Source organism: Apium graveolens, chromosome 8 (genome assembly GCF_009905375.1).
Source record: "Apium graveolens cultivar Ventura chromosome 8, ASM990537v1, whole genome shotgun sequence".
NCBI lineage: Eukaryota > Viridiplantae > Streptophyta > Magnoliopsida > Apiales > Apiaceae > Apium > Apium graveolens.
The window spans coordinates 263,036,486-263,056,568 of NC_133654.1; the positions used below are offsets into that span (position 1 = coordinate 263,036,486).

Genomic DNA, 20,083 nt, shown 5'->3' on the forward strand with positions numbered 1-20,083 from the left:
GTTCATGCCCACTATTTCGTTGAAAGCCCCGAGAAGGAAGAAACCAATGCCTCTGGTAATTCTTTTACAATGCGGGGACATATTTCGAGGATCCGTAGCGTGGGGGAAGTGGTGGTGAACCATATCGAGGCGATCATATAGAAAGAGGTTAACGGGGAAAAGTTGGAAGGAAGAAGTGAGATTTTGCAAGGTCTCAGGAATAACCTCAAGGTGGATGCTCCTCAAAATAAGGACGCGCCATTGAACGAAATTAAGGTTGATGCTCCTCCAAACGAGGACGCGCCCTCAAATGAAAAAGTGGAAGTCGAAGACCCCCGAGACTTCGATTTCGATTTGGATCCCAGGATCCTTATGCCCGCCGAAAAGACGGGACCGGCCGAAGACACAATATCTATTCCGGTAGATAAAAATGATCCGAGCAGGGTTTTGAAAGTGGGATCCCAGTTGGGTGATGAGATAAGAGGAAGCCTTTCCCGCTTTCTAATTGCAAATCTTGATGTCTTCGCTTGGAGTCATTCAGATATGATAGGAATCAACCCGGAGGTAATGTGTCACCGTTTGAATATCCTCCCGAATTGTAAAGGCATACGTCAGAAACGCCGCCCGGTAAGTGGAGAAAGGGCAATAGCGTTAAAAGAAGAAGTGGACCGATTGTTGGAGGTGGGGCTGATCAAAGAGTCTTTCTATCCCGAGTGGCTTGCAAATCCAGTGTTGGTGAAGAAACCGAACGGGAAGTGGAGAACATGTGTGGATTTCACAGATCTCAATAAGGCATCCAAAGGACAGCTTCCCATTGCCAAGAATCGATCAGTTGGTTGACGCAACAGCGGGGCATGCGTTGCTGAGCTTTATGGATGAATACTCCGGTTACAATCAAATTCCGATGTATGGCCCCGATCAAGAACATACATCCTTCATTACTGACAGGGGGTTATACTGTTACATAGGAATGCCGTTTGGATTGATTAATGCTGGCGCGACCTACCAGCGGTTGGTAAACATGATGTTCAAAGATCAAATCGGAAGAACTATGGAAGTCTATGTGGATGATATGCTGGTAAAGTCCAAGGTAGCGGGTGACCACATCAAGCACTTGATGGAAATGTTTGACATTCTGAGGAGGTTTCGTATGAAATTAAACCCACAAAAATGTGTGTTCGGCGTGGAGTCGGGCAAGTTTCTCGGGTTCATTGTCAACTACAGGGGAATTGAGGGCAACCCCGCAAAGATCAAGACATTGATGGATATGAAGTCACCCACCAATGTGAAACAAGTGCAGAGTTTGACGGGGAGAATCGCCGCGTTGAATCGATTTATTTCCAAATCGTCCGATAGATGCATGGAATTTTTCAAGGCGATCAAATTAGCTGGGAAAGACTTTGTATGAACGTCAGAATGTGAAGAGGCTTTCAAAAAAATCAAGGAGCAACTGGGAAACCCTCCCATGTTATCAAAGCCGTTAGACGGGGAGTCTCTAATACTGTACCTTGCAGTGTCTGAATATTCGATCAGTGCAGTTCTGGTTAGAGAAGAAGATGGGCAGCAATCACCAGTGTACTACGTGAGCAAGCGGTTACACGATGCTGAAACTCGCTACACAAGTATGGAGAAACTGGTTTACGCCCTGATTCTTGTGTCAAGGAAATTACGACCGTATTTTCAAGCCCATAGAGTTGAAGTTCGTACAGCGTACCCGCTGCGACAGGTCATGCACAAACCAGAGTCATCAGGCAGAATGCTGAAATGGGCTGTGGAGTTGGGACAGTTTGATTTGGAATATGTGCCTCGAACAGCGATAAAAGGGCAAGCCTTATCCGATTTCTTGTTGGAATTTGATTCTGAAATTGATGATAAAGCTTTGGTAATGCTACATCCACCTCATGCCGAGGAGTCTTTGGAAGAGTTTCCGCATCCTTGGTGGATCTTGCATGTGGATGGGGCGGTTAACAATGGAGGAGCAGGTGCGGGTATAGTACTTGTGTCTCCGGAAGGCCACCACCTGATGAGCGCAATTCATTTCAAGTTTTATGCAACTAATAATGATGCGGAGTACGAGGCGCTGATTAATGGCCTGAAAATCGCATTGGAAATGGGGGTGCGAAACTTAATTGCAAGAAGTGACTCAGAGTTGGTAGTGAATCAGGTGAATGGGGGATTTCAAGCGAGAGGCCCGCGAACAGAATTATACTTGAGATGTACACAGCGCCTGATTGGAATGTTCAAAGAAGTTAGATTGGAATGCGTTCCGTGGGAGAAAAACAGTAATGCGGATGCTCTGGCAAAAATGGGGTCGCAACAAGAGGCTGTATTGTTAGGATCCATCCCTCTTGAAATCCAGGAGGTTCCTAGTATCCCAGAGATAGAAACTATGCAAGTGGATGAGGCTCCCAAGGAAACATGGATGACGCCCATTCTAGCTTACATTCGCAAGGGAACACTCCCTGAGGATAAGTTTATGGCTCGTCGACTCCGTTATCAAGCCGCAAGATATGTGATATATGATGAAGTCCTATACAAGAGAGGGTTCAACCAACCTCTGCTCAGGTGTGTTGAAGAAGAAGAAGGAAATTACATCCTAAGAGAGGTGCATGAAGGAATCTGTGGCAATCACTCGGGGGGTAGCTCGTTGGCAATGAAAGTGTTGCGCCAAGGGTATTATTGGCCCACAATGAGAGAAGATGCTACAAATTTCGTCAAGGCATGTGATCGCTGCCAGCGCTTTGCAAACTACTCATCTATGCCGGCTACACTCTTGACGCCTATGGCAAGCCCATGGTCGTTCGCCATGTGGGGAATTGATCTTATCGGAGAATTGCCGAAAGCTAAAGGGGACGTCAAGTATGCAGTGGTTGCGGTCGATTACTTTACTAAATGGGCGGAAGCTATGCCACTGGCTACTATCACCGCAAAGAAAATCAGGGATTTCATTTTCAACTCAATCATATGCAGGTTTGGAATCCCTTACAAGCTTATTTCCGATAATGGAAAGCATTTTGATAGCAAGGAGTTGCGACAATTATGTGAGGAATTGAAAATCAAGAAGGAGTTTGCAGCGGTTTATCATCCTCAAAGTAATGGACAAACAGAAGCTGTTAACAAGATAATAAAGCATACCCTCAAAACCAAGCTGGAGGAACGTAAAGGGAATTGGCCTGAAGAACTCCCGAAGGTGATGTGGTCATACAACTTCTGCGTCTGGCATTTGGGGTGAACCGTGGCTATACCTGCATTTGTAAATCAAGGGAGATAGCTGTAGCGGGGTGTTATCCTTGCGCAGGGAGATGCACTATCCGTGAAGTCCTACGATTATGGACGAGCCTTGGGCCTTTGCGGTTGGGCCTCATAGTTGGACATTCCTGAAGCTAGCGGAAGATGGATATCGGATGGGCTTCTACTGGGCTTAGGAGTAAGAAGTCTAAATTTATTAGACTTCCTGTTCTACGAGAACTACGTCAGGCTTGATCCCTATATAAAGGGTACGTAGGCACATTGAGAGGGTAAGAAGTTGAGAGCTGAAAAGAGAGCCACCACTTACTTTGATCAATCTCAGCCTAAAACAACCACAATCAACCACACACCGCTTAAGTTCCCGGCAAAGAACCACCGTCACAGATCTTAGTTTCGGCGAGAAACCTCAATCTTTGTTGTTACCAGATTCCTCCGTCAACAGGTGGCTTTTCTGATGTTTCAGGATTGTATTGTAGTGATTCAACTTGACGCCTGGGCCTTGTGAGTAGATACATGGAAAAGTCGACCATACTACACATGAGAGTTGTTAAACGCATATTACGTTATGTCAAGGGGACAGTGAACTATGGTTTGAGATATACAAAAGGAAAGGGCAACTATATATTAACAGGGTTCTCTGACAGTGACTTTGCAGGAAACACAGAAGATCGTAGGAGGACAGGAGGGATGGCATTCTATCTAAATGAAAATCTGATTACGTGGGTATCCCAGAAGCAAAAATGCATAGCTCTCTCCTCCTGTGAGGCTGAATTTATGGCTGCAAATGCAACTGCTTGCCAGGGTGTTTGGCTTCGCAATTAGCTTAGACAAATAACTGATCTTGGTCCAGGGCCTGTGTTAATTTATGTGGACAACAAGTCGAAGATTGATTTATCTAAAAATCCTGTTTTTCATGGTCGTAGTAAGTACATAGACATACGGTTCCACTTTATCAGAGACTGCATTGAACGTGGTGACATCTTGGTGAAACATATAAAAACCAGGGAGCAGAAGGCGGATATGTGCTGACAAAACCAATGTTCATAGTGAAGTTTGAAGAGATGAGAGGCTTAGTGGGAGTTAAAAACTTAATGGAGTAAGTTTGGATCAAGGGAGAGATTGTTGGACTCTCAATTCAAAGTCATGGGTTTTAGTTATGGATCCAACTTATGTTTTCTTAAAGCTGGTATTTAGTCCAGTATTTTTAGTATATTTTGAATAAGTCAGCTAGTGTTTGAGCTGTGTTAGGGAGTATTAGTTGCTTATTTTTAGGATTTCAGTTTCCTAGTTTAGTGCCACGACCTGTTTGTGCATAGTTTCAATATATTGCATGTATGTTACTTTCAGTTTAATAACAACTAGAGTATTAAATTCACAGAACTTAGATTTAAGTATCTCCTTTTAATACAGATAATTTATCTTCTCAGTTTGTACACCTCTATGATAATATCTTCAAATTCACCATTGAATGACTTGATCCACTTCAATTCCTCCATCAAAATATGATGATGAAGTTTGATGGATTCCATGGTTTTCCATGGCATCAGAAGGGCCACCCTTTGAAAAATGCTACAGAACCATAGTCTTCAAATTCTTCCATAGTATCTTCGTATAACTTATTATCCTTGAAAGTCCATCCATCACTGGTATACACATCATTCTCACTAATTTGTTGAGGGACATCACAGAACAATTCCTCCATGTTTTCCCACTTTTTCTTCACAAAGAGATGGGGTGGACTACAGGGACAAATGTGACGTTATATAGGAACCATAGAAGGTTTTTTTCAAACAAAATTAATGAGGAAATCAGTGTGCATAGAATGCTCTTAGGATACTATAAAAAATTATCAGCACCTACTAAGGATAAAATTATACCTGATCCATTCTTAAAAATAAATTTTTTAGTTAAAATTATTGAAAAAAGAGCACCTTATTAGAGATCAAATTTAAAAATATAATATATGGCCCAAAACAAATTAAAAAGTTGCAATTTTATTATTTATGTTATTTAATTGTTTAATTATTTTTGCTCCAAGCATACATTTAAATAGTACTTTAAATCAAATTAGAATAGACACACTACAACCATATAAAAGATTAAAAATTATAGTTTTGAAAATTTTAAATTGTAAAATTATAAAAACAAATTATTACATATTTAAATTCTTATTTCTTTAGTTATAAAATTATGTTATTTTCTAGAAACTATTGAACCTTCTATTTTGCAACAAAATATTTTAAACTTATATATTTATTTATTTATTTCAAATTCTTTCAATAATGTTGCATGAGTATTTTGTTACAAGATATTAAAAGATAGGAGACCTACTCTGCTTGCTGAACAAAATAAGTCATGTAAGTCATGTAAGAATATACAGCAGTGGAATATGTGTGTAAACAGCCAAAATCACCATAATCTACTATGTATATGAGATCAAAGTCCAACATAGTTCTTGATTATATATTATTATAATTCTTGACTATGAATGCTCAAATATTAATGATTATCTTAATAATATGTGAATTATCATGTAATTATGTCATATTTTATGTTATGCATTGTTAATTATCGGTAAAAAAAAATAGTAGATACATATTGAAGAGATATTTTTCTCGAAAATAATAGAATATCCTTATCTAGAATGGCTTTTTGGTGGGTTTATGCCCTTTTACCGGGAACCCTCCGCTTTCGCGAATGACTGTTTAATAAATTCTTCCAATCAGACACTTATGTTTATGTATTACACTACAGACATGTTTCATTTCTGAACGAGAGCAATGAACAAGAAAAATGAAAATTTTGAAATGGTGTAAGTTAATTTGGCCGAATGCGGTTGAATTTAAAATCATATTTTTGGCTATATACGGTTGAATTTAATATTTGGGCGCGTATTTTAAAGTTTTTAAAAAAATTTAAAATTTTGGGGGATTTTCAAATTTCATGTAAAAATTCAAATTTAAATTTCAATCACTTCCGATCGAAATTAGTCGGTCGAAATTTAAACGTTTCAGGTCAAAATTACGTTAAATTCAAGCGACCTACTAAATATCACTCACATATGTACGACCGGTCCCAAAACAGGTTGCATTTAACTAAATTCAACCCCTTGCAGTCGAATTTAGTTTAATGTGACGGTTTTCAACCAGTCGCATTTAGGTGGATGAAAATCATCAATTATGTAAATAATTGAATGTATGTAGAGTCGTAGACTATAAAGTGACATTAACGTGTGAATTTGAAAAATACTTAAAGAGTTATATAAATATGCTGGCTCAGCCTTTTACCCATTTTTAACATCAAATCTGAATTAGACCCAATTTATCATTAGATCTTTAATTATATATATAGTCAAGAACCATTGGATCTGATTTTATAAAATGTATATGTTTGTTAAAGAAATTTTATTTGAATTGTAAAAAAAGTGCGTTTTAATGATTAAAATCAAGTTTAAATATGATTCTACAGTTAATATAATTTTCGATATAAATTTTATATTAGTCCTTTTTTTAAGATAAATTCGGTTGAATATTATTTGTTAAACCAGCACTAGATTTAAAGTTTTATTTGTATATTTGTTGAGTGGACTGTTGAAGTTAAAAAAATTTAAAACGTTAAAAAGAGGCTCTAAACTTAAAGACTAATTTATTTATATAATTAAAAAAGTTATGAATTAACATAATTAAAATATTGAATGCCCCGATTATAAGACAGTACTATAATTAGTGGGAAATATTATAATTTATTTTTTAAAAAAATGACTTGAAATATTATTAGTATCATATCCTTGGTACTAGGTATCACTGAGTACAATTAAAGAATTTACTGAGTCTGTGAAAACGAGAGGCTTTACTAAAAGAACTTGGGTACTCAAATTGGGTACACTGCAAAACAGAAAATTAAATCTCCTAGGTGTACGTAATTGTTTTTATTAATGGTATGTGGATACACAGCTTTGCATTATCATGTGTTTAGTAAGCAATAAAACATAGTCAACAAGTTGTTTTCTAGGTATATCAGATGCTGGTCATGTACCATGCATTCTTCATATCACACAGAGGGAGTTTAATTGACTCATTTTTTTAATCAAAGAAAATTCTAAGAAAAAAAAAGTAGAATAACCAAAAGAAATTTGTTCCGGTAACCAGATGATAATCATCTAAATATTATTATTTTAGCCTCATAATGAGGCACTCATTATTGGTACATATAGCTCTTACAATCCTGAAGAAATAAAACAAAGAAACTAAGACACAAACAACATCAGTATTATTTAAAGTTCAGGCATACATATAAATGAACACCAGTATTATTAGGGAAATGGAGCACATAATCATAAGCTCCTTAATTTATTTCCTGGAGGATTTGGCTAAAGACACCGAGGACCCAAACTTGCATGGGGTACAGGTGCAACACAAACACTGAATGTCGTTAATGGTTGTCCTACTTTTCTCAGCCTCTGTTTTCTCCATGCGCTTGAAGAATTTTTGAGCATGACTTGCAACCTGAGTTGGAGTCCTGGAAGACACAAAAAACTGGGATATGTTCTTCCAGTCTCCTTTTCCGCATACTTCTAACCCCCTCATAAATGCCCTGTCAAATTTACTCAACCCAAAATTTAAATAATTTAGGTTAACAAGATGATTATATGTTTAAAGGAAAACAAATTTAAAGAGTGACCATTAAAGATTGTAATGTTACCAGTGTTCTTCCATTGTCCATGCTATTCCTCTTTTCTTTGGCCTGCTGGTCTGCTGGTTAGCTTGCTGTTTTACTTCCCCCTCAGTCATGATATCCTCTCTGACAATATCTTCAAAATCAACACTGTCCTCTATGATAATATCTTCAAATTCACCGTTGGATGACTTGATCCACTTCAATTCCTCCATCAAAATCTGATGATGAAGTTTGATGGATTCCATGGTTTTCCATGGCATCAGAAGGGCCACCCTTTGAAAAAATGCTACAGAACCATAGTCTTCAAATTCTTCCATAGTATCTTCATATAACTTATTATCCTTGAAAGTCCATCCATCACTCGTATACATATCATTCTCACTAATTTGTGGGACATTAGAGAACAATCCCTCCATGTTTTCCCTCATTTTCTTCACAAAGAGATGGGGTGGACTACAGGGACAAATGTGAGTTATATAGGAACAGTAGAAGGTTTTTTTCAAACAAAATTAATAAGGAAATCCGTGTGCAGTAGATAGAGATATAAATGCTGTTAGAATACTATAAAAAAATTAGCAGCTGCACCGTACTAAGAATAAAAATATATTTAATCCATTTTTAAAAATAAAATATTTAATTAAAATTATTGAAAGAAGAGCACGTTATTACAAATCAAATTTAAAAATAGAATATATTAGCCTATAACCCGTGCGATGCACGGGTTGCTTTTAACATTCGATAATTTTTAATAATATATTTTATAATATAATTTTCAATAGTTGAAAAATAAAATAAAGAATATAAATAAGTTATAACAATATAAGTTTATAATAATTTGAGAATTGACTAAAAATAAATAATATAATATAATATGTTATTCACGGGACTCAAACCCTGAACCTGTACAAATTGTTAAAATCAAATAATAAAAGTTTAAATATACTAAGCTCTTGACGGCGTTCGAACCCTTAATCCATAAGAGCATTTTAAATATTAATATAATAATATTTTATTATTGCATCCAACGGTTCTCATTTTTCTGACTTTAGATCTGACAGTTGTTATTCATAGTACCAAACAACAAGCAACCGACTACCAAATAGAGGGTGTTCTGCTTATAATAATAATAATAAAAGTTTAAATATATATATACTAAGCTCTTGACGGAGTTCGAAACCTAAATTCATGAGAGCATTTTAAATATTAATATAATAGTATTTTATTTTTGCATCCAACGGTTCTCATCTTTCTGACTTTAGATCTTACCGTTGTTATTCGTCGTACCAAACAACGAGCAACCGACTACCAAATAGAGGGTGTTTTGCTTATAATAGTATAGTATAGATGGCCCAAAAAAATTAAAAAGTTGCTATTTTATTATTTATGTTGTTTAATTGTTTAATTATTTTTGTTCCATGCATACATTTAAATGGTACTTTAAATCGAATTAGAGTAGACACACTACAACCAAACAAAAGATTAAAAATTATAGTTATGAAATTTTTAAATTGTAAAACTACAAAATCAAATTATTACACATTTAAATTCTTATTTCTTTACTTATAAAATTATATTATTTTTAAGAAACTATTGAACCTTCTAGTTTTCAACAAAATATTTTAACTTATATATTTAATTATTCATTTCAAATTCTTTCAATAGTCTTACATGAGTATTTTGTTACAACATAATAAAAGATAGTGTTATTGGACGTGAAACCAAACCGCGGCTAGTGGAACCTACTCTGCTTACCCAATAAAATAAGGCATGCCAGCATAAACAACAATGAAAATATGTGTGTAAACTCCAAAATCACCATAATCTACTATGTATATGAGATCAAAGACCAACATTATTCTTGATTATATATTATTATAATTCTTGACTATGAATGCTCAAATATTGATCAGCTTAATAATATGTGATTTATCATATAATTATGTCGTATTTCATGTTTATGCATCATTAATTATGTGTAAAAAAATCGTAGATACGTATTGAAGAGATATTTTGCTCGAAAATAAGAGAATATCCTTATCTAGAATGGCCTTCGTCAGGGTTTTTGCGCTTCCACCCAGGAACCCAGCTTTTTCGAATGACTGTTTAATAAATGCTTACAATCAGACACTTATGTTTGTGGCTGATTTACGGACTAGCCTTCCATAAGTTATTTGAAAGCCTTTAAAGACCATTGGCAATAGTAAATTGAATTATTCCTATTACAATACTTTGAATATTTACAAATTTCAACATTATTCAAATGTTATTAACAAGAAATAAACAGACTTGTTCTTCAACCATTGGCAACGGTAAATTGAATTATAAAAGGTTTTTAATAGTAATGTATTAAAGGGTTTATCAAACTTTGACCCTTAATATTTTTCCGAAAATACACCGGATCTTTCAAACTACAAAAACATTTCTTTTTATCCCTAAAGTTTGGCTTTTGTAAGTATCGTCCCTATTTCCGGTTACTGGAGACGAAATTTTCATATCGATAGTCCGACAAAGTCTTTTTTCACTTATTCTTACTTTCAAAACTTTCTTTTTGAACCCATTATCATTAAACCTACGTAGGGAGAAATGACATGCAAACATGCTTACTGTTGAGCGTGCACTGTGTAGTGAGTTCTGAGATCAATCTTATTTCGAGGCTAGTAGTTCTAACAATGTAGATACGCCATTAAACTCAAATAGAGGTGGGATTTTGGAGGTAGATGAAAGTATGCACTAAAATGTAAGCAGAGAAATAATTAGGCCGCATTCTCTTGTAATTTCCAACCCAATTACACTCTTAAACTCAAATAGAGATCCTAGTGTAGCTCCTATTTCGTGCAATTCTCGACCAGGTTAGAAATTTAAATAGAGTTACTTCTAAGCCTCCTCCTTTTATCATTCACAGACAAATTTTTATCCCTATTTTTACTAATATTTCTCATAGCCTTCTTAACCAAGCTATTCGAAACAACATACGAGAATTCACCTTTTCGTCAAACTATTCCCAACCCTGATATACTCTCTAACTCCAGTAATGACATATGTATGCAACTTACTATTCCCAGCCAATTCCCAAATTCAAATAGCTAAGATAATGGCTAATTTTTGCTGAGAAAAAGATAAACAAATTATAGAGATTGCAGATCACGGATGCACACTAAAAACTTACTCATACATTCAACATAACAACGGTTATAACATAAAGAGTGTGTATTATACACTACAAACATGTTTCCTTTCTAAACGAGAGCAATGAACAAGAAAAATGAATTTGTTTTGCTAAATGTGTTATTGTGTACAAATGGGCATATTTCAAGGGCCAGGTTATAAGAATAAATAAGAAAATAACTTATTTACCCTCAGTTGATATAGCTAAAGATGTTTCTGAACGGAAAAGTATCGGGATGTACAAAAGCCATACTTCAATGATGCGGAGATTCGTTTTGGTATTTTGAAGGTTCCAGGGTATTTTCGGAGAAATATTAAGGGTCAAAGTATGGTAAACCCAATATTAAAATAAGTAATGCACGAAGACACCGTCTAATTATACATTGAAATAACTCATGTTATTACACAATTCCAGTGAGTCATGAATGTGACATTACCTTAGTTCATGTGTTATTTTCTTCTTTAGCCTGTAAATTTGTTCTGCATCAGTGCTTTACAATAAATCCTTCCATTGTAAAAAAACTCAAAATATTAGCCTTAGTAAAATTCAATAAGGTTTTTTAATATAATTAAGATAATGAACAAAACTTAGCCATAGTATACTAGTTGTTAAACCTGTTCTATGTTAGGCATCCAGAGTTTCAACATAAATAGTTTAACTGTAGGGAATGAAAAAATTATAAATATTTATTGTCATTCTGAATTTGATTTCAATACTAGTTAAAAAAATTTAATGAAGATGTGAAATATATCGCACAGTCTAATTATGTGAAATAAAAATTTTCAGTAAAATGTGATATTTATATCCCTATGAAGTTAATAATAGAATCTTTTTCTCGAAAATTTCATGACATTTAAAATGATAAAAATTCTATTGTACTAACAAAATTTGTGGAGGAAATGTTTGACAAACAAATTACATAATAATTATTTTTCAATGTAAAAAGTAATATTTTATTATTCATGTTTTAGAAGAACTCCACTTTCAGAACGTCTAGAGATGCCCTTGCTTACTCGATGTCAAACTTGATTATCAAGTTTTATTTTCTAGTAGGTTCCTTAGATAAATGCATTCTTTCTCCTTTAATAACTTCTTCATAGGTTAGACTAACACAGGAACTAAACGCTAGCATCAAACTACGGCCGTCAAGGGTATTAAGATGTACAATGTAACCTGTCGATACTTTTGTTAAAGAGATCTTTTGAGTTGCAATAAGATCATCTCCAACCTTCTTGAAGATGCTACGAGGCTTTTCATCAATTATGAAAACAACATCGGAGGGTATTGTTATCACAATTTGCGATTAATACAAAAATATAGGTGTGTGAATAACAAAAAGCAATAAAAAGATATGAAGAAGATGTACTCGTGTCCACTCGTATAAATGTATCCTTAAAGCTATTGCGGCCCTTACCGTATGTGTGAGTCGTTAGCCTCCCAGGATAAAATGAGAAGATGGCGATGTTACGCGAACAACACCCTCGTCAAACTAGAACGGAGTAAGAAACTACCACCTGAACAGAGAGAGGGTAGGGTTTGTGTTTGGGAGGTGGTTGTGTGTTGTATATCGAATGAATAAATAAATCTAAGCCTGATACGATATTATATAGGCTTGAGGAAATGTATGCATTACTCCATGTGTAATTAGTTAAAACTCGTTAATTAATCAATTAATTAATAAATCAAATCCGTAATTGAATCAGATTATTATTACATCAAATCAATTATTATTATATGTAGTCAAACTGAATTAAAATTTAAAAGCCCAAGCCCGGTGGAATTTAAATTTAGCAAAACTAGTTCGTGATTATTCTGGCCAATTTTCTGCTACATTCGTGTCCGCACGTCACACATGCGGGTAAGCTCGAAGGCTTCGCAAGCCTCAGATTATCCCTTGAAAACCCAAGATTTGTACCCCCTACGCGCGCACGTAGGTATTGGAGCAATACATAAGTAACACATTTGAACACTATATAAGTGCTTTGATATATAAAGCTATGTATGCTCCTTTGTAAAATTAATGTAGGGCTTTCATTTTTTCATAAATTTTAACTACTAAGAGACTAATTTTGGATGATCATATCTCATCCATCTCTTAGTCATTTTGAGTGATTCAAAGTATCTCGAAAATCTTTCTCGGAGGAGAACGTATTCCAATTGTCACTCGTTGCACGCACGAAACATTCATCCACTCAATTTATGGCTCAAATTGACTTGCCAATATGGGAATACTACCCATATTTTCCAACAATCCCCCACATGGATGAGATTAATGTTTCAGTAGCACAAACCAGATAGACAGACACGAAGTTTGACTTGGTGATAGTTTCTTCGATCAGATATAACATATGATAGGTAGAGAATGGTCCTTGAACCTTTGCTCGAATAAGCATACCGACTTTACTGGTAGATAGTAGACGTTCTTTTCCTTGAACTATTCGACCATTTGTGTAAACGATGATATACTTATCACTATATCTTTTATGACTCATTCAGTTCTCATGAGTATGTCCATTTTTTCCATGGAACATCATCCTGGTTCTGCAGGAATTTCTGAAGAATTGTGATTTGGTCATCATGATTTAGTTGACCCATTGAACCAAGTTTTTGGGATCTCTAGTTAGCATTGGTTGGGTGTCCACCATGACACTGTAAAGCAACAAGCTAAAGCCCATCCCTTTCGATAATTCCTCAATGATTTTTCTTCATAACCCTTTGGTTAGTGGATCTGCGATATTATCCTTTGACTGTATATAGTCAATAGTGATAATTTCGGTTGAGGTCAATTATCTAATGGAACTATGTCGATATCGTATATAACGATACTTTCCATTATGCATCATACTTTGTGCTCTACCAGTAACGGATTGACTATCACAGTGTATCCCTATTGCAGTCATAGACTTTGGCCATCTTGGAATATTCTCTAAAAATTGGCGTAGATATTCAGCCTCTTCGGCGTATTTATCTAGTGCCACAAACTTAGCTTCCATCGTGGAATGAGCTATCACAGTCTGCTTTGAGGATTTTCATGAAATTCCAGCTTCAGCTAGTGTAAACACATAGTCACTCATAGACTTTAGAGCCTACTTGCTAGATATCCAGTTCGCGTCAGTATATCCCTCTAATATTGTTGGATATCTGCCATAGTGCAGTCCATAATCTTGAGTTCCTCTCAAGTACCCTTATGATCGCTTTTCAGTGATCAGTTCCTAGATTACTCGTAAACCTACTCAACTTGTTGATTGAGTAAATTTAGCAAAACTAGTCTGTGATTATTCGTACCAATTTTATGCTACATTTGTGTCCGCACATACAGGCAAGCTCGAAGGCTTCGAAAGCGTCATATTTTCCCTCAAAATCCCAAGATTTGCACCCCTGCGCGCACGTAGGTGTTGGATCAATACATAAGTAACACATTTGAACACTACAGAAGTGTTTTCCTATATATGCAGATTTCACTTCTACAGGGCAACCTAGAACATTTATGTTAGCATAAAGATAAGAGAAAAGGCAGTTTCCAGAATCTAGGAGGAGAGAAATGAAGTTTCTTTGTTCTCTGTAAGGAAAGATTCAGCGTAATTTATATTTCTTGACAACACTTGGCTTAATAATAGTATCTATTATTTAGTTCAGATTTTTTTTAATTTAATACATTGTAAGTGTCACCTATAATTTACTTTCAATATATAGCCATGCAATCCATACAAACTATTGATAACCATTATACATTAAAAATTAAGACTGTAACTGTTCTATAAATTATGATTAATATTTTTATGTCTGCCTAATTTCTAGAGTCGAACTTCTTACAGAAGCTCCTGGATAACCTAGTTTCAGATATCCAAGAAGGGGATTGCAGCAGGACAATTACTTGCCCATCCAGGACCAAGGGCAGATGCTAAACCAATCGTGGAAAGAGTGAATTTGGCCGGGATGATAAAAGACAAGCTATGGAAAGATCAAGCATACATGGTGTGTAATACCAAATTACCAGAGGGTCTTTTTGATGTTGAAGAGGTGGTTCTACAATTGGCATTTCTAGAGGCGAATATGCATCGAATCTGAGACAACAATCTGTAGAATTTGGATTTATTAGTCAAATATTACGAGGTTGTATTTTTATTTAGTGTCAAGTGTCTTCTAAGTAATTAAGTTCTACGTCTCACTATGTTACCCCAATTCCTACACAGTTCACATTTAAATTCACGGTGCCAACACATAAACCTTTAAATTGCATCAGCAATGAACAAAAAATTGACAAGGACATATACCTTTGACTAAACTGACAGCGAAATGACTAAGATCTAAAAATGCATAAAACATAGCAAAAAATTATGCTACAAGCATTAGGAAGAGAATACATATTTACGGCCAGACTCCACTAGACGCGACAGGAACAACTCAAATATCCAAGTAGATGTTCTTAAATTAAACTGGTGGAGCAATTGATGAAAGGAAATCCAGTTGAATAGAAAAAAAGTTAAAACAGAAAACAAATTTAAAAGAATCAACAACTCGTAAGTTCATATATGATTTCATAAATAAAACATTTAAACATCCAGATCATACAAGAGGTACATACTTTAACGAAATAATAAGCTTACCCGGTACCATCATCAGCGACATTCCTTGATATCTTCAATTTCTTAGTAGTTCCAAAGTACAAATCCTCAAGACTACAAGGCAATGTCCTCTCTATAGCTGCCTCTTTTCCCTTTAGCATACCGACAAATTATATATATTTATTGTTAAAAATAGAGTTAATTGCACTTTGCAACCCCCACCTTTCATTTAAGATCAAAACAGTATACCTACTTTGCAAAATACAGTTTGCAACCCTTAACTTTCAATATCAACTACAACATGCATCCTTTGAGGTTATAAAATTGAAATTGAGATATTAATATTAATAACTAAAATTTCAAATTAATTAAAATATTTATTTTAATACATTTTTTACAATAAAAAAATTATAGCTATTTTCTATTAGTAATACTCTAAATTAATCATAATGCTAAATACTTAAAATATATTTATTAAGCAAAATATATGTTTATATATATAATCATAAAGTTTCTAAATATATCTATATTTTAAAATTTTAAAAATTATACTGAGTAATAAAATAATTGATATTAATATTATTTTTATAATTTAAAATTCTAAATTTTAGTTTAATTTAAAAAAAATAAAATTATTATTTAAATATTTTGCTGAATTTCAATTTTACCATCCACAATATAAATATTTTTAACAAAATAGTTAAAGGGATGCATATTGTATTTGATATCTAAAGTTAGGGGTTGCAAACTGTATTTTTGAAAGTAAGTATATAATTTTGTTATTCAATGAAAGATAGGGGTTGCAAAATGCAATTAACTCTTAAAAATATAAGAGGCAAGCTGATGAGCTCAGAGTGATATCATTGTTGTGCCACCCTGGCATAACAAACTTTCCCGCGAACTCATTTTTTACAACAAAATTTTATAGCCCAAACTAGAAAACAAAAGACCTAAACAATATTTAATCAATAACATTAATAGGAAATGATGATCATATTATCAATAATACTTAGACTCATTTTTTACAACTAAATTTTATAACCCAAACTAGAAAATAAAAGACCTAAACAATATTTAAGGTCAATAACATTAATAGGTAATGATATTAATAGGTAATGATGATCATATTATCAATAATACACTACTAAAATTCTCGTACTTGCATCCACTACCAATGTTGTTGGCCAACAACATTCTTTTTTCTTGTGATTTGTAAACACACTAATAAATTTAATAGTTCAAATACTTACTAAGTCTATTTTATTCATAATCTAAGTTTGGAATCCTCACAATAATAATATTAAAATTTAGAATTTTATATTTGTTCCTTCATTATAAACAATATATGTAATGAATTAAATGAACTACAAGAAATCTGGCCATTTACGACGGTTTTTTTGAACTGAAATCGTCGTAATTGAGCCATTTACGACGGAAAAAAATCGTCGTTTTTGGTCGAGTAGTAAGTTCGTTTTTTCGTCACAAGATAAAATTGCGTCGCAAGTTAGGAAGTTGGGGCCCACATACTCAATAAAATAATAAATCTACTTACGACGGAATTTATCGTCGTAAGATACAATAATACGACGAATAATAACGTCGTAAGTTATGTACTTACGACGGAAAAAACGTCGGATATTACTTTACGAAGCCCACTTTTAATGAGATAAAAACATAAATTTACGACGAAAAAATACGTCGTAAATTAGTAACTTACGACGGAATATGTGATGAACAACCGTCGTAAGTTTGTATTTACAGAATAGCCTGATTTTTCAGTTTCTGGTCATTTTTTAAATTCTTTACAATGCCAAATAAAAAGTAATCAAAACTAGTGAAAGAACACATTTTTTTGGGTAAAGGAGAATGAGCCTCGTAAATACATATAAAATACATATAAAAGAGAAAGAATATACAAAGGGAGTCCCTAAATATTTACCTCTTGAAACAAACCTTCAAGAGGAAAACAAATAAGAAAAAAAAATAAAAGAACAAAACCAACTACAAAAGAACCTAATCTCAATCCAAGCCTCAAAGGCTTAGAATAAAAAACAAAAATAGGCCGAAATAAATTAAAATACCACATTTGGCACCACCAAAAGAGCACCAGCTAATTCCCTCCAATCAAAACAAAATCAAAATAAAAACTAAGAAACCCAGGAAGAAAAGTCCACAACCACCTACTCCAATTGTTGCAGAACCATCTCGACACCTTCACAGGGAAACTAGACAAAACGGAAGCAATCGACTTTTGAAGGATCATAAAAAAATAAATAACAGCCAAATCCCAAGTAAACTCGCACAACCAGGCAACAAGAGAACTCCAACAGCAGAAAACTTGGAAAAAATCTGCACCTCACACGACTAAAAGTCCCTGCAACAATGAAAAGTGAAGAGGGGACATAAGTATGATTGTGCCTAAAACTATATTACCAAGTAAAACCCTGTACGAAAGAATGCAGTAGCTATAAGACATAAGTATGAATTAAGGAAGCAACTTAAAAGACATTATAGCGTAAATCATTAGGAGTGGACTCCAATAGCTTAGCAGTAACAACCTCCCCAACAAACGGTCGAAAAATCACCAATCTAAAACTCACCTGTCAACAACCACAAACACTACATCAAAATCCCACACTCTAATACCAAAACAAACTACACCCATCATCCATAACATTTATATGTTACCGTATAGGTAGATGCACCATCACTCACATCACTTAGAAACACAAACCCTCCATTAATGGACTGTATATCATAAACAGGTACAACAAGACCCAAATTAGCAACAACCTGTCAGAAACACATTAAACACTTGTACATGAAACGTAAACACAATGGATCGAACTGAAATTTAAAGATTCAGAATCATCAACATATAATATTTAGGTAAAAGATACTTATCAATGCATTAGATGTTCAAATTACCTCCATTTACAATAAAGTTCATGAGATGGAATACTTTTTGAGTTGTCCAACCATACTCGGGCACTCTGACTTCAATCCTTATCAATTATATCAGCATATACTTCTAGATTGTAGGTGATAAATACTTGAAACTGATTTAATCAAATAATCAGTCATTACCCCCTTGGATAAGCACTATACCTACCAGCCTATGATGTGCGACACGAATTGTTTCAGTTGCATAATGTTGGGCAAAACCAAGCGTAAAAAGGAAAAAAACGTACTAACTAATTAAAATATTACACTAATAATATACAATAAAAATGTGTAATTACATAAACATGAGCATATGGCTAGAGTTGGCTATATTTTAAATACTGCACAAATACAATGTCCAAACAAAAAGTACCAAATATTAACAATTCAACCAAGAAGACATACTTGTAAATTTCCGGACAGGCATTTAATTTAACAATATTTTCATAACAAAATAGCAATCTATATTTAGGATGCCTAATGAAAAAATGCAATACATTAATGTACTAGGAATATAATGGAACCAGTATAACAAAAGAAGACAGTGTTATAAAAAGAACAAAACAAACCTGCCAGAAGATAAAATTAGAAATAATGGTTTGTGCAACAGCCTCATTTGCCCAGGTGTCCCTGTTAAGCTATACAAACATTCAAAAGACCGCAAGTGAATTCCCTAAAGAAAAAAAAGAGAGGGTTCCATGAATATGAGAAAGAGAGAATGATAGAAACTACAAAATATCAGCCAACAATATTAAAGAAAGAGATAATTAAAGAAAAAAAGAGAGGGTTCCATGAACACAGTAAGCAATTGCAATATTAGACTGTTGCACAAACAATCAAACAGTTGGTCTGCGTTGGAAACCAGTGGTTGGTTGATCACTACTCAGAAAAGTTTGGAAACTAATTACAACCGGGTGCTGAGAGCCACGACGACATCGTTGCTGCATCTCATCAACCGTATCAGAATCCCCGAAGAAGAAGACTTTTATTAGAGGGGAAGGTTTAACAGGGATGTTGCGATTTTTAGTTGGATTATGCTAAAGTTGTATTGGTTTGGGGTCTGATGAGTTGAAGCAGAGGTTAAAGAGAGCTGAGGAAGAAGCGGCCAGATGAGGAAAAACCGGCCAATTAGGTTTATGTTTTATTGAACATGGAAGTAAAATTAAAAGGGGGCATATATAGGGGGAAGTGATTTGGATGTAGGAAGTCAACCAAATATTATTATAATAATATTTAAAATAAATATCATTATAAAGATAATGTAACCAAGATTATTTATATATATATATATATATTAGTAATATATATATATATATATTAGTGAAATAACCAAAATTTCATAGTAAGATAATATTATTTGATTAGTCATTTTAACAGTTAAGCATCAATTTGACTGGTACACCTAACTAGTGTTTAATCGTGAATTGGTATTTCGATTATTTTAAAAATATTTTTCAACGATCCAACTGTATGGATGTATATATATATATTAGTGATATAACCA

The 20,083-nt window shown here is 34.2% G+C and overlaps 2 protein-coding genes and 1 long non-coding RNA gene across 3 annotated transcripts; 1 reads left to right on the top strand and 2 right to left on the bottom strand.

The window, feature by feature from the left end:
• Nucleotides 1–1,030: 1,030 nt before the first annotated feature.
• LOC141680852 (uncharacterized) lies at nucleotides 1,031–4,050 on the top strand. The gene is made up of 6 exons (XM_074486957.1): nucleotides 1,031–1,280; nucleotides 1,395–1,730; nucleotides 1,962–2,341; nucleotides 2,432–2,544; nucleotides 2,950–3,091; nucleotides 3,802–4,050. The coding sequence occupies exons 1-6, from the start codon at nucleotides 1,031–1,033 to the stop codon at nucleotides 4,048–4,050; spliced, it is 1,470 nt and encodes a 489-aa protein (XP_074343058.1).
• Nucleotides 4,051–7,386: 3,336 nt separating this feature from the next.
• Nucleotides 7,387–8,371, bottom strand: LOC141678823 (transcription factor SRM1-like). Its single transcript, XM_074485227.1, has 2 exons — nucleotides 7,930–8,371; nucleotides 7,387–7,821 (listed from the first exon to the last, which is right to left on the bottom strand). The coding sequence occupies exons 1-2, from the start codon at nucleotides 8,331–8,333 to the stop codon at nucleotides 7,578–7,580; spliced, it is 648 nt and encodes a 215-aa protein (XP_074341328.1). The 5' UTR covers nucleotides 8,334–8,371; the 3' UTR covers nucleotides 7,387–7,577.
• Nucleotides 8,372–17,993: 9,622 nt separating this feature from the next.
• LOC141677746 (uncharacterized) lies at nucleotides 17,994–18,620 on the bottom strand. The gene is made up of 3 exons (XR_012557510.1): nucleotides 18,565–18,620; nucleotides 18,195–18,236; nucleotides 17,994–18,010 (listed from the first exon to the last, which is right to left on the bottom strand). It is a non-coding gene; the product is annotated as an uncharacterized LOC141677746 (long non-coding RNA).
• Between the last annotated feature and the right edge of the window lie 1,463 nt (nucleotides 18,621–20,083).

What these genes read in the sequence shown, in the direction of transcription:
- LOC141678823 (XM_074485227.1), bottom strand. Translation starts at nt 8,333, where the DNA reads ATGAGGGAAAACATGGAGGGATTGTTCTCTAATGTCCCACAAATTAGT. An exon ending in TGGACAATGGAAGAACACTG is followed by an intron (nt 7,822 to 7,929) that starts GTAACATTACAA and finishes TAAATTTGACAG; the next exon opens with GGCATTTATGAGGGGGTTAG.
- LOC141680852 (XM_074486957.1), top strand. Translation starts at nt 1,031, where the DNA reads ATGGAAGTCTATGTGGATGATATGCTGGTAAAGTCCAAGGTAGCGGGT. An exon ending in GCACAAACCAGAGTCATCAG is followed by an intron (nt 1,731 to 1,961) that starts GCAGAATGCTGA and finishes ATGGAGGAGCAG; the next exon opens with GTGCGGGTATAGTACTTGTG. An exon ending in TTCAACCAACCTCTGCTCAG is followed by an intron (nt 2,545 to 2,949) that starts GTGTGTTGAAGA and finishes AATCATATGCAG; the next exon opens with GTTTGGAATCCCTTACAAGC.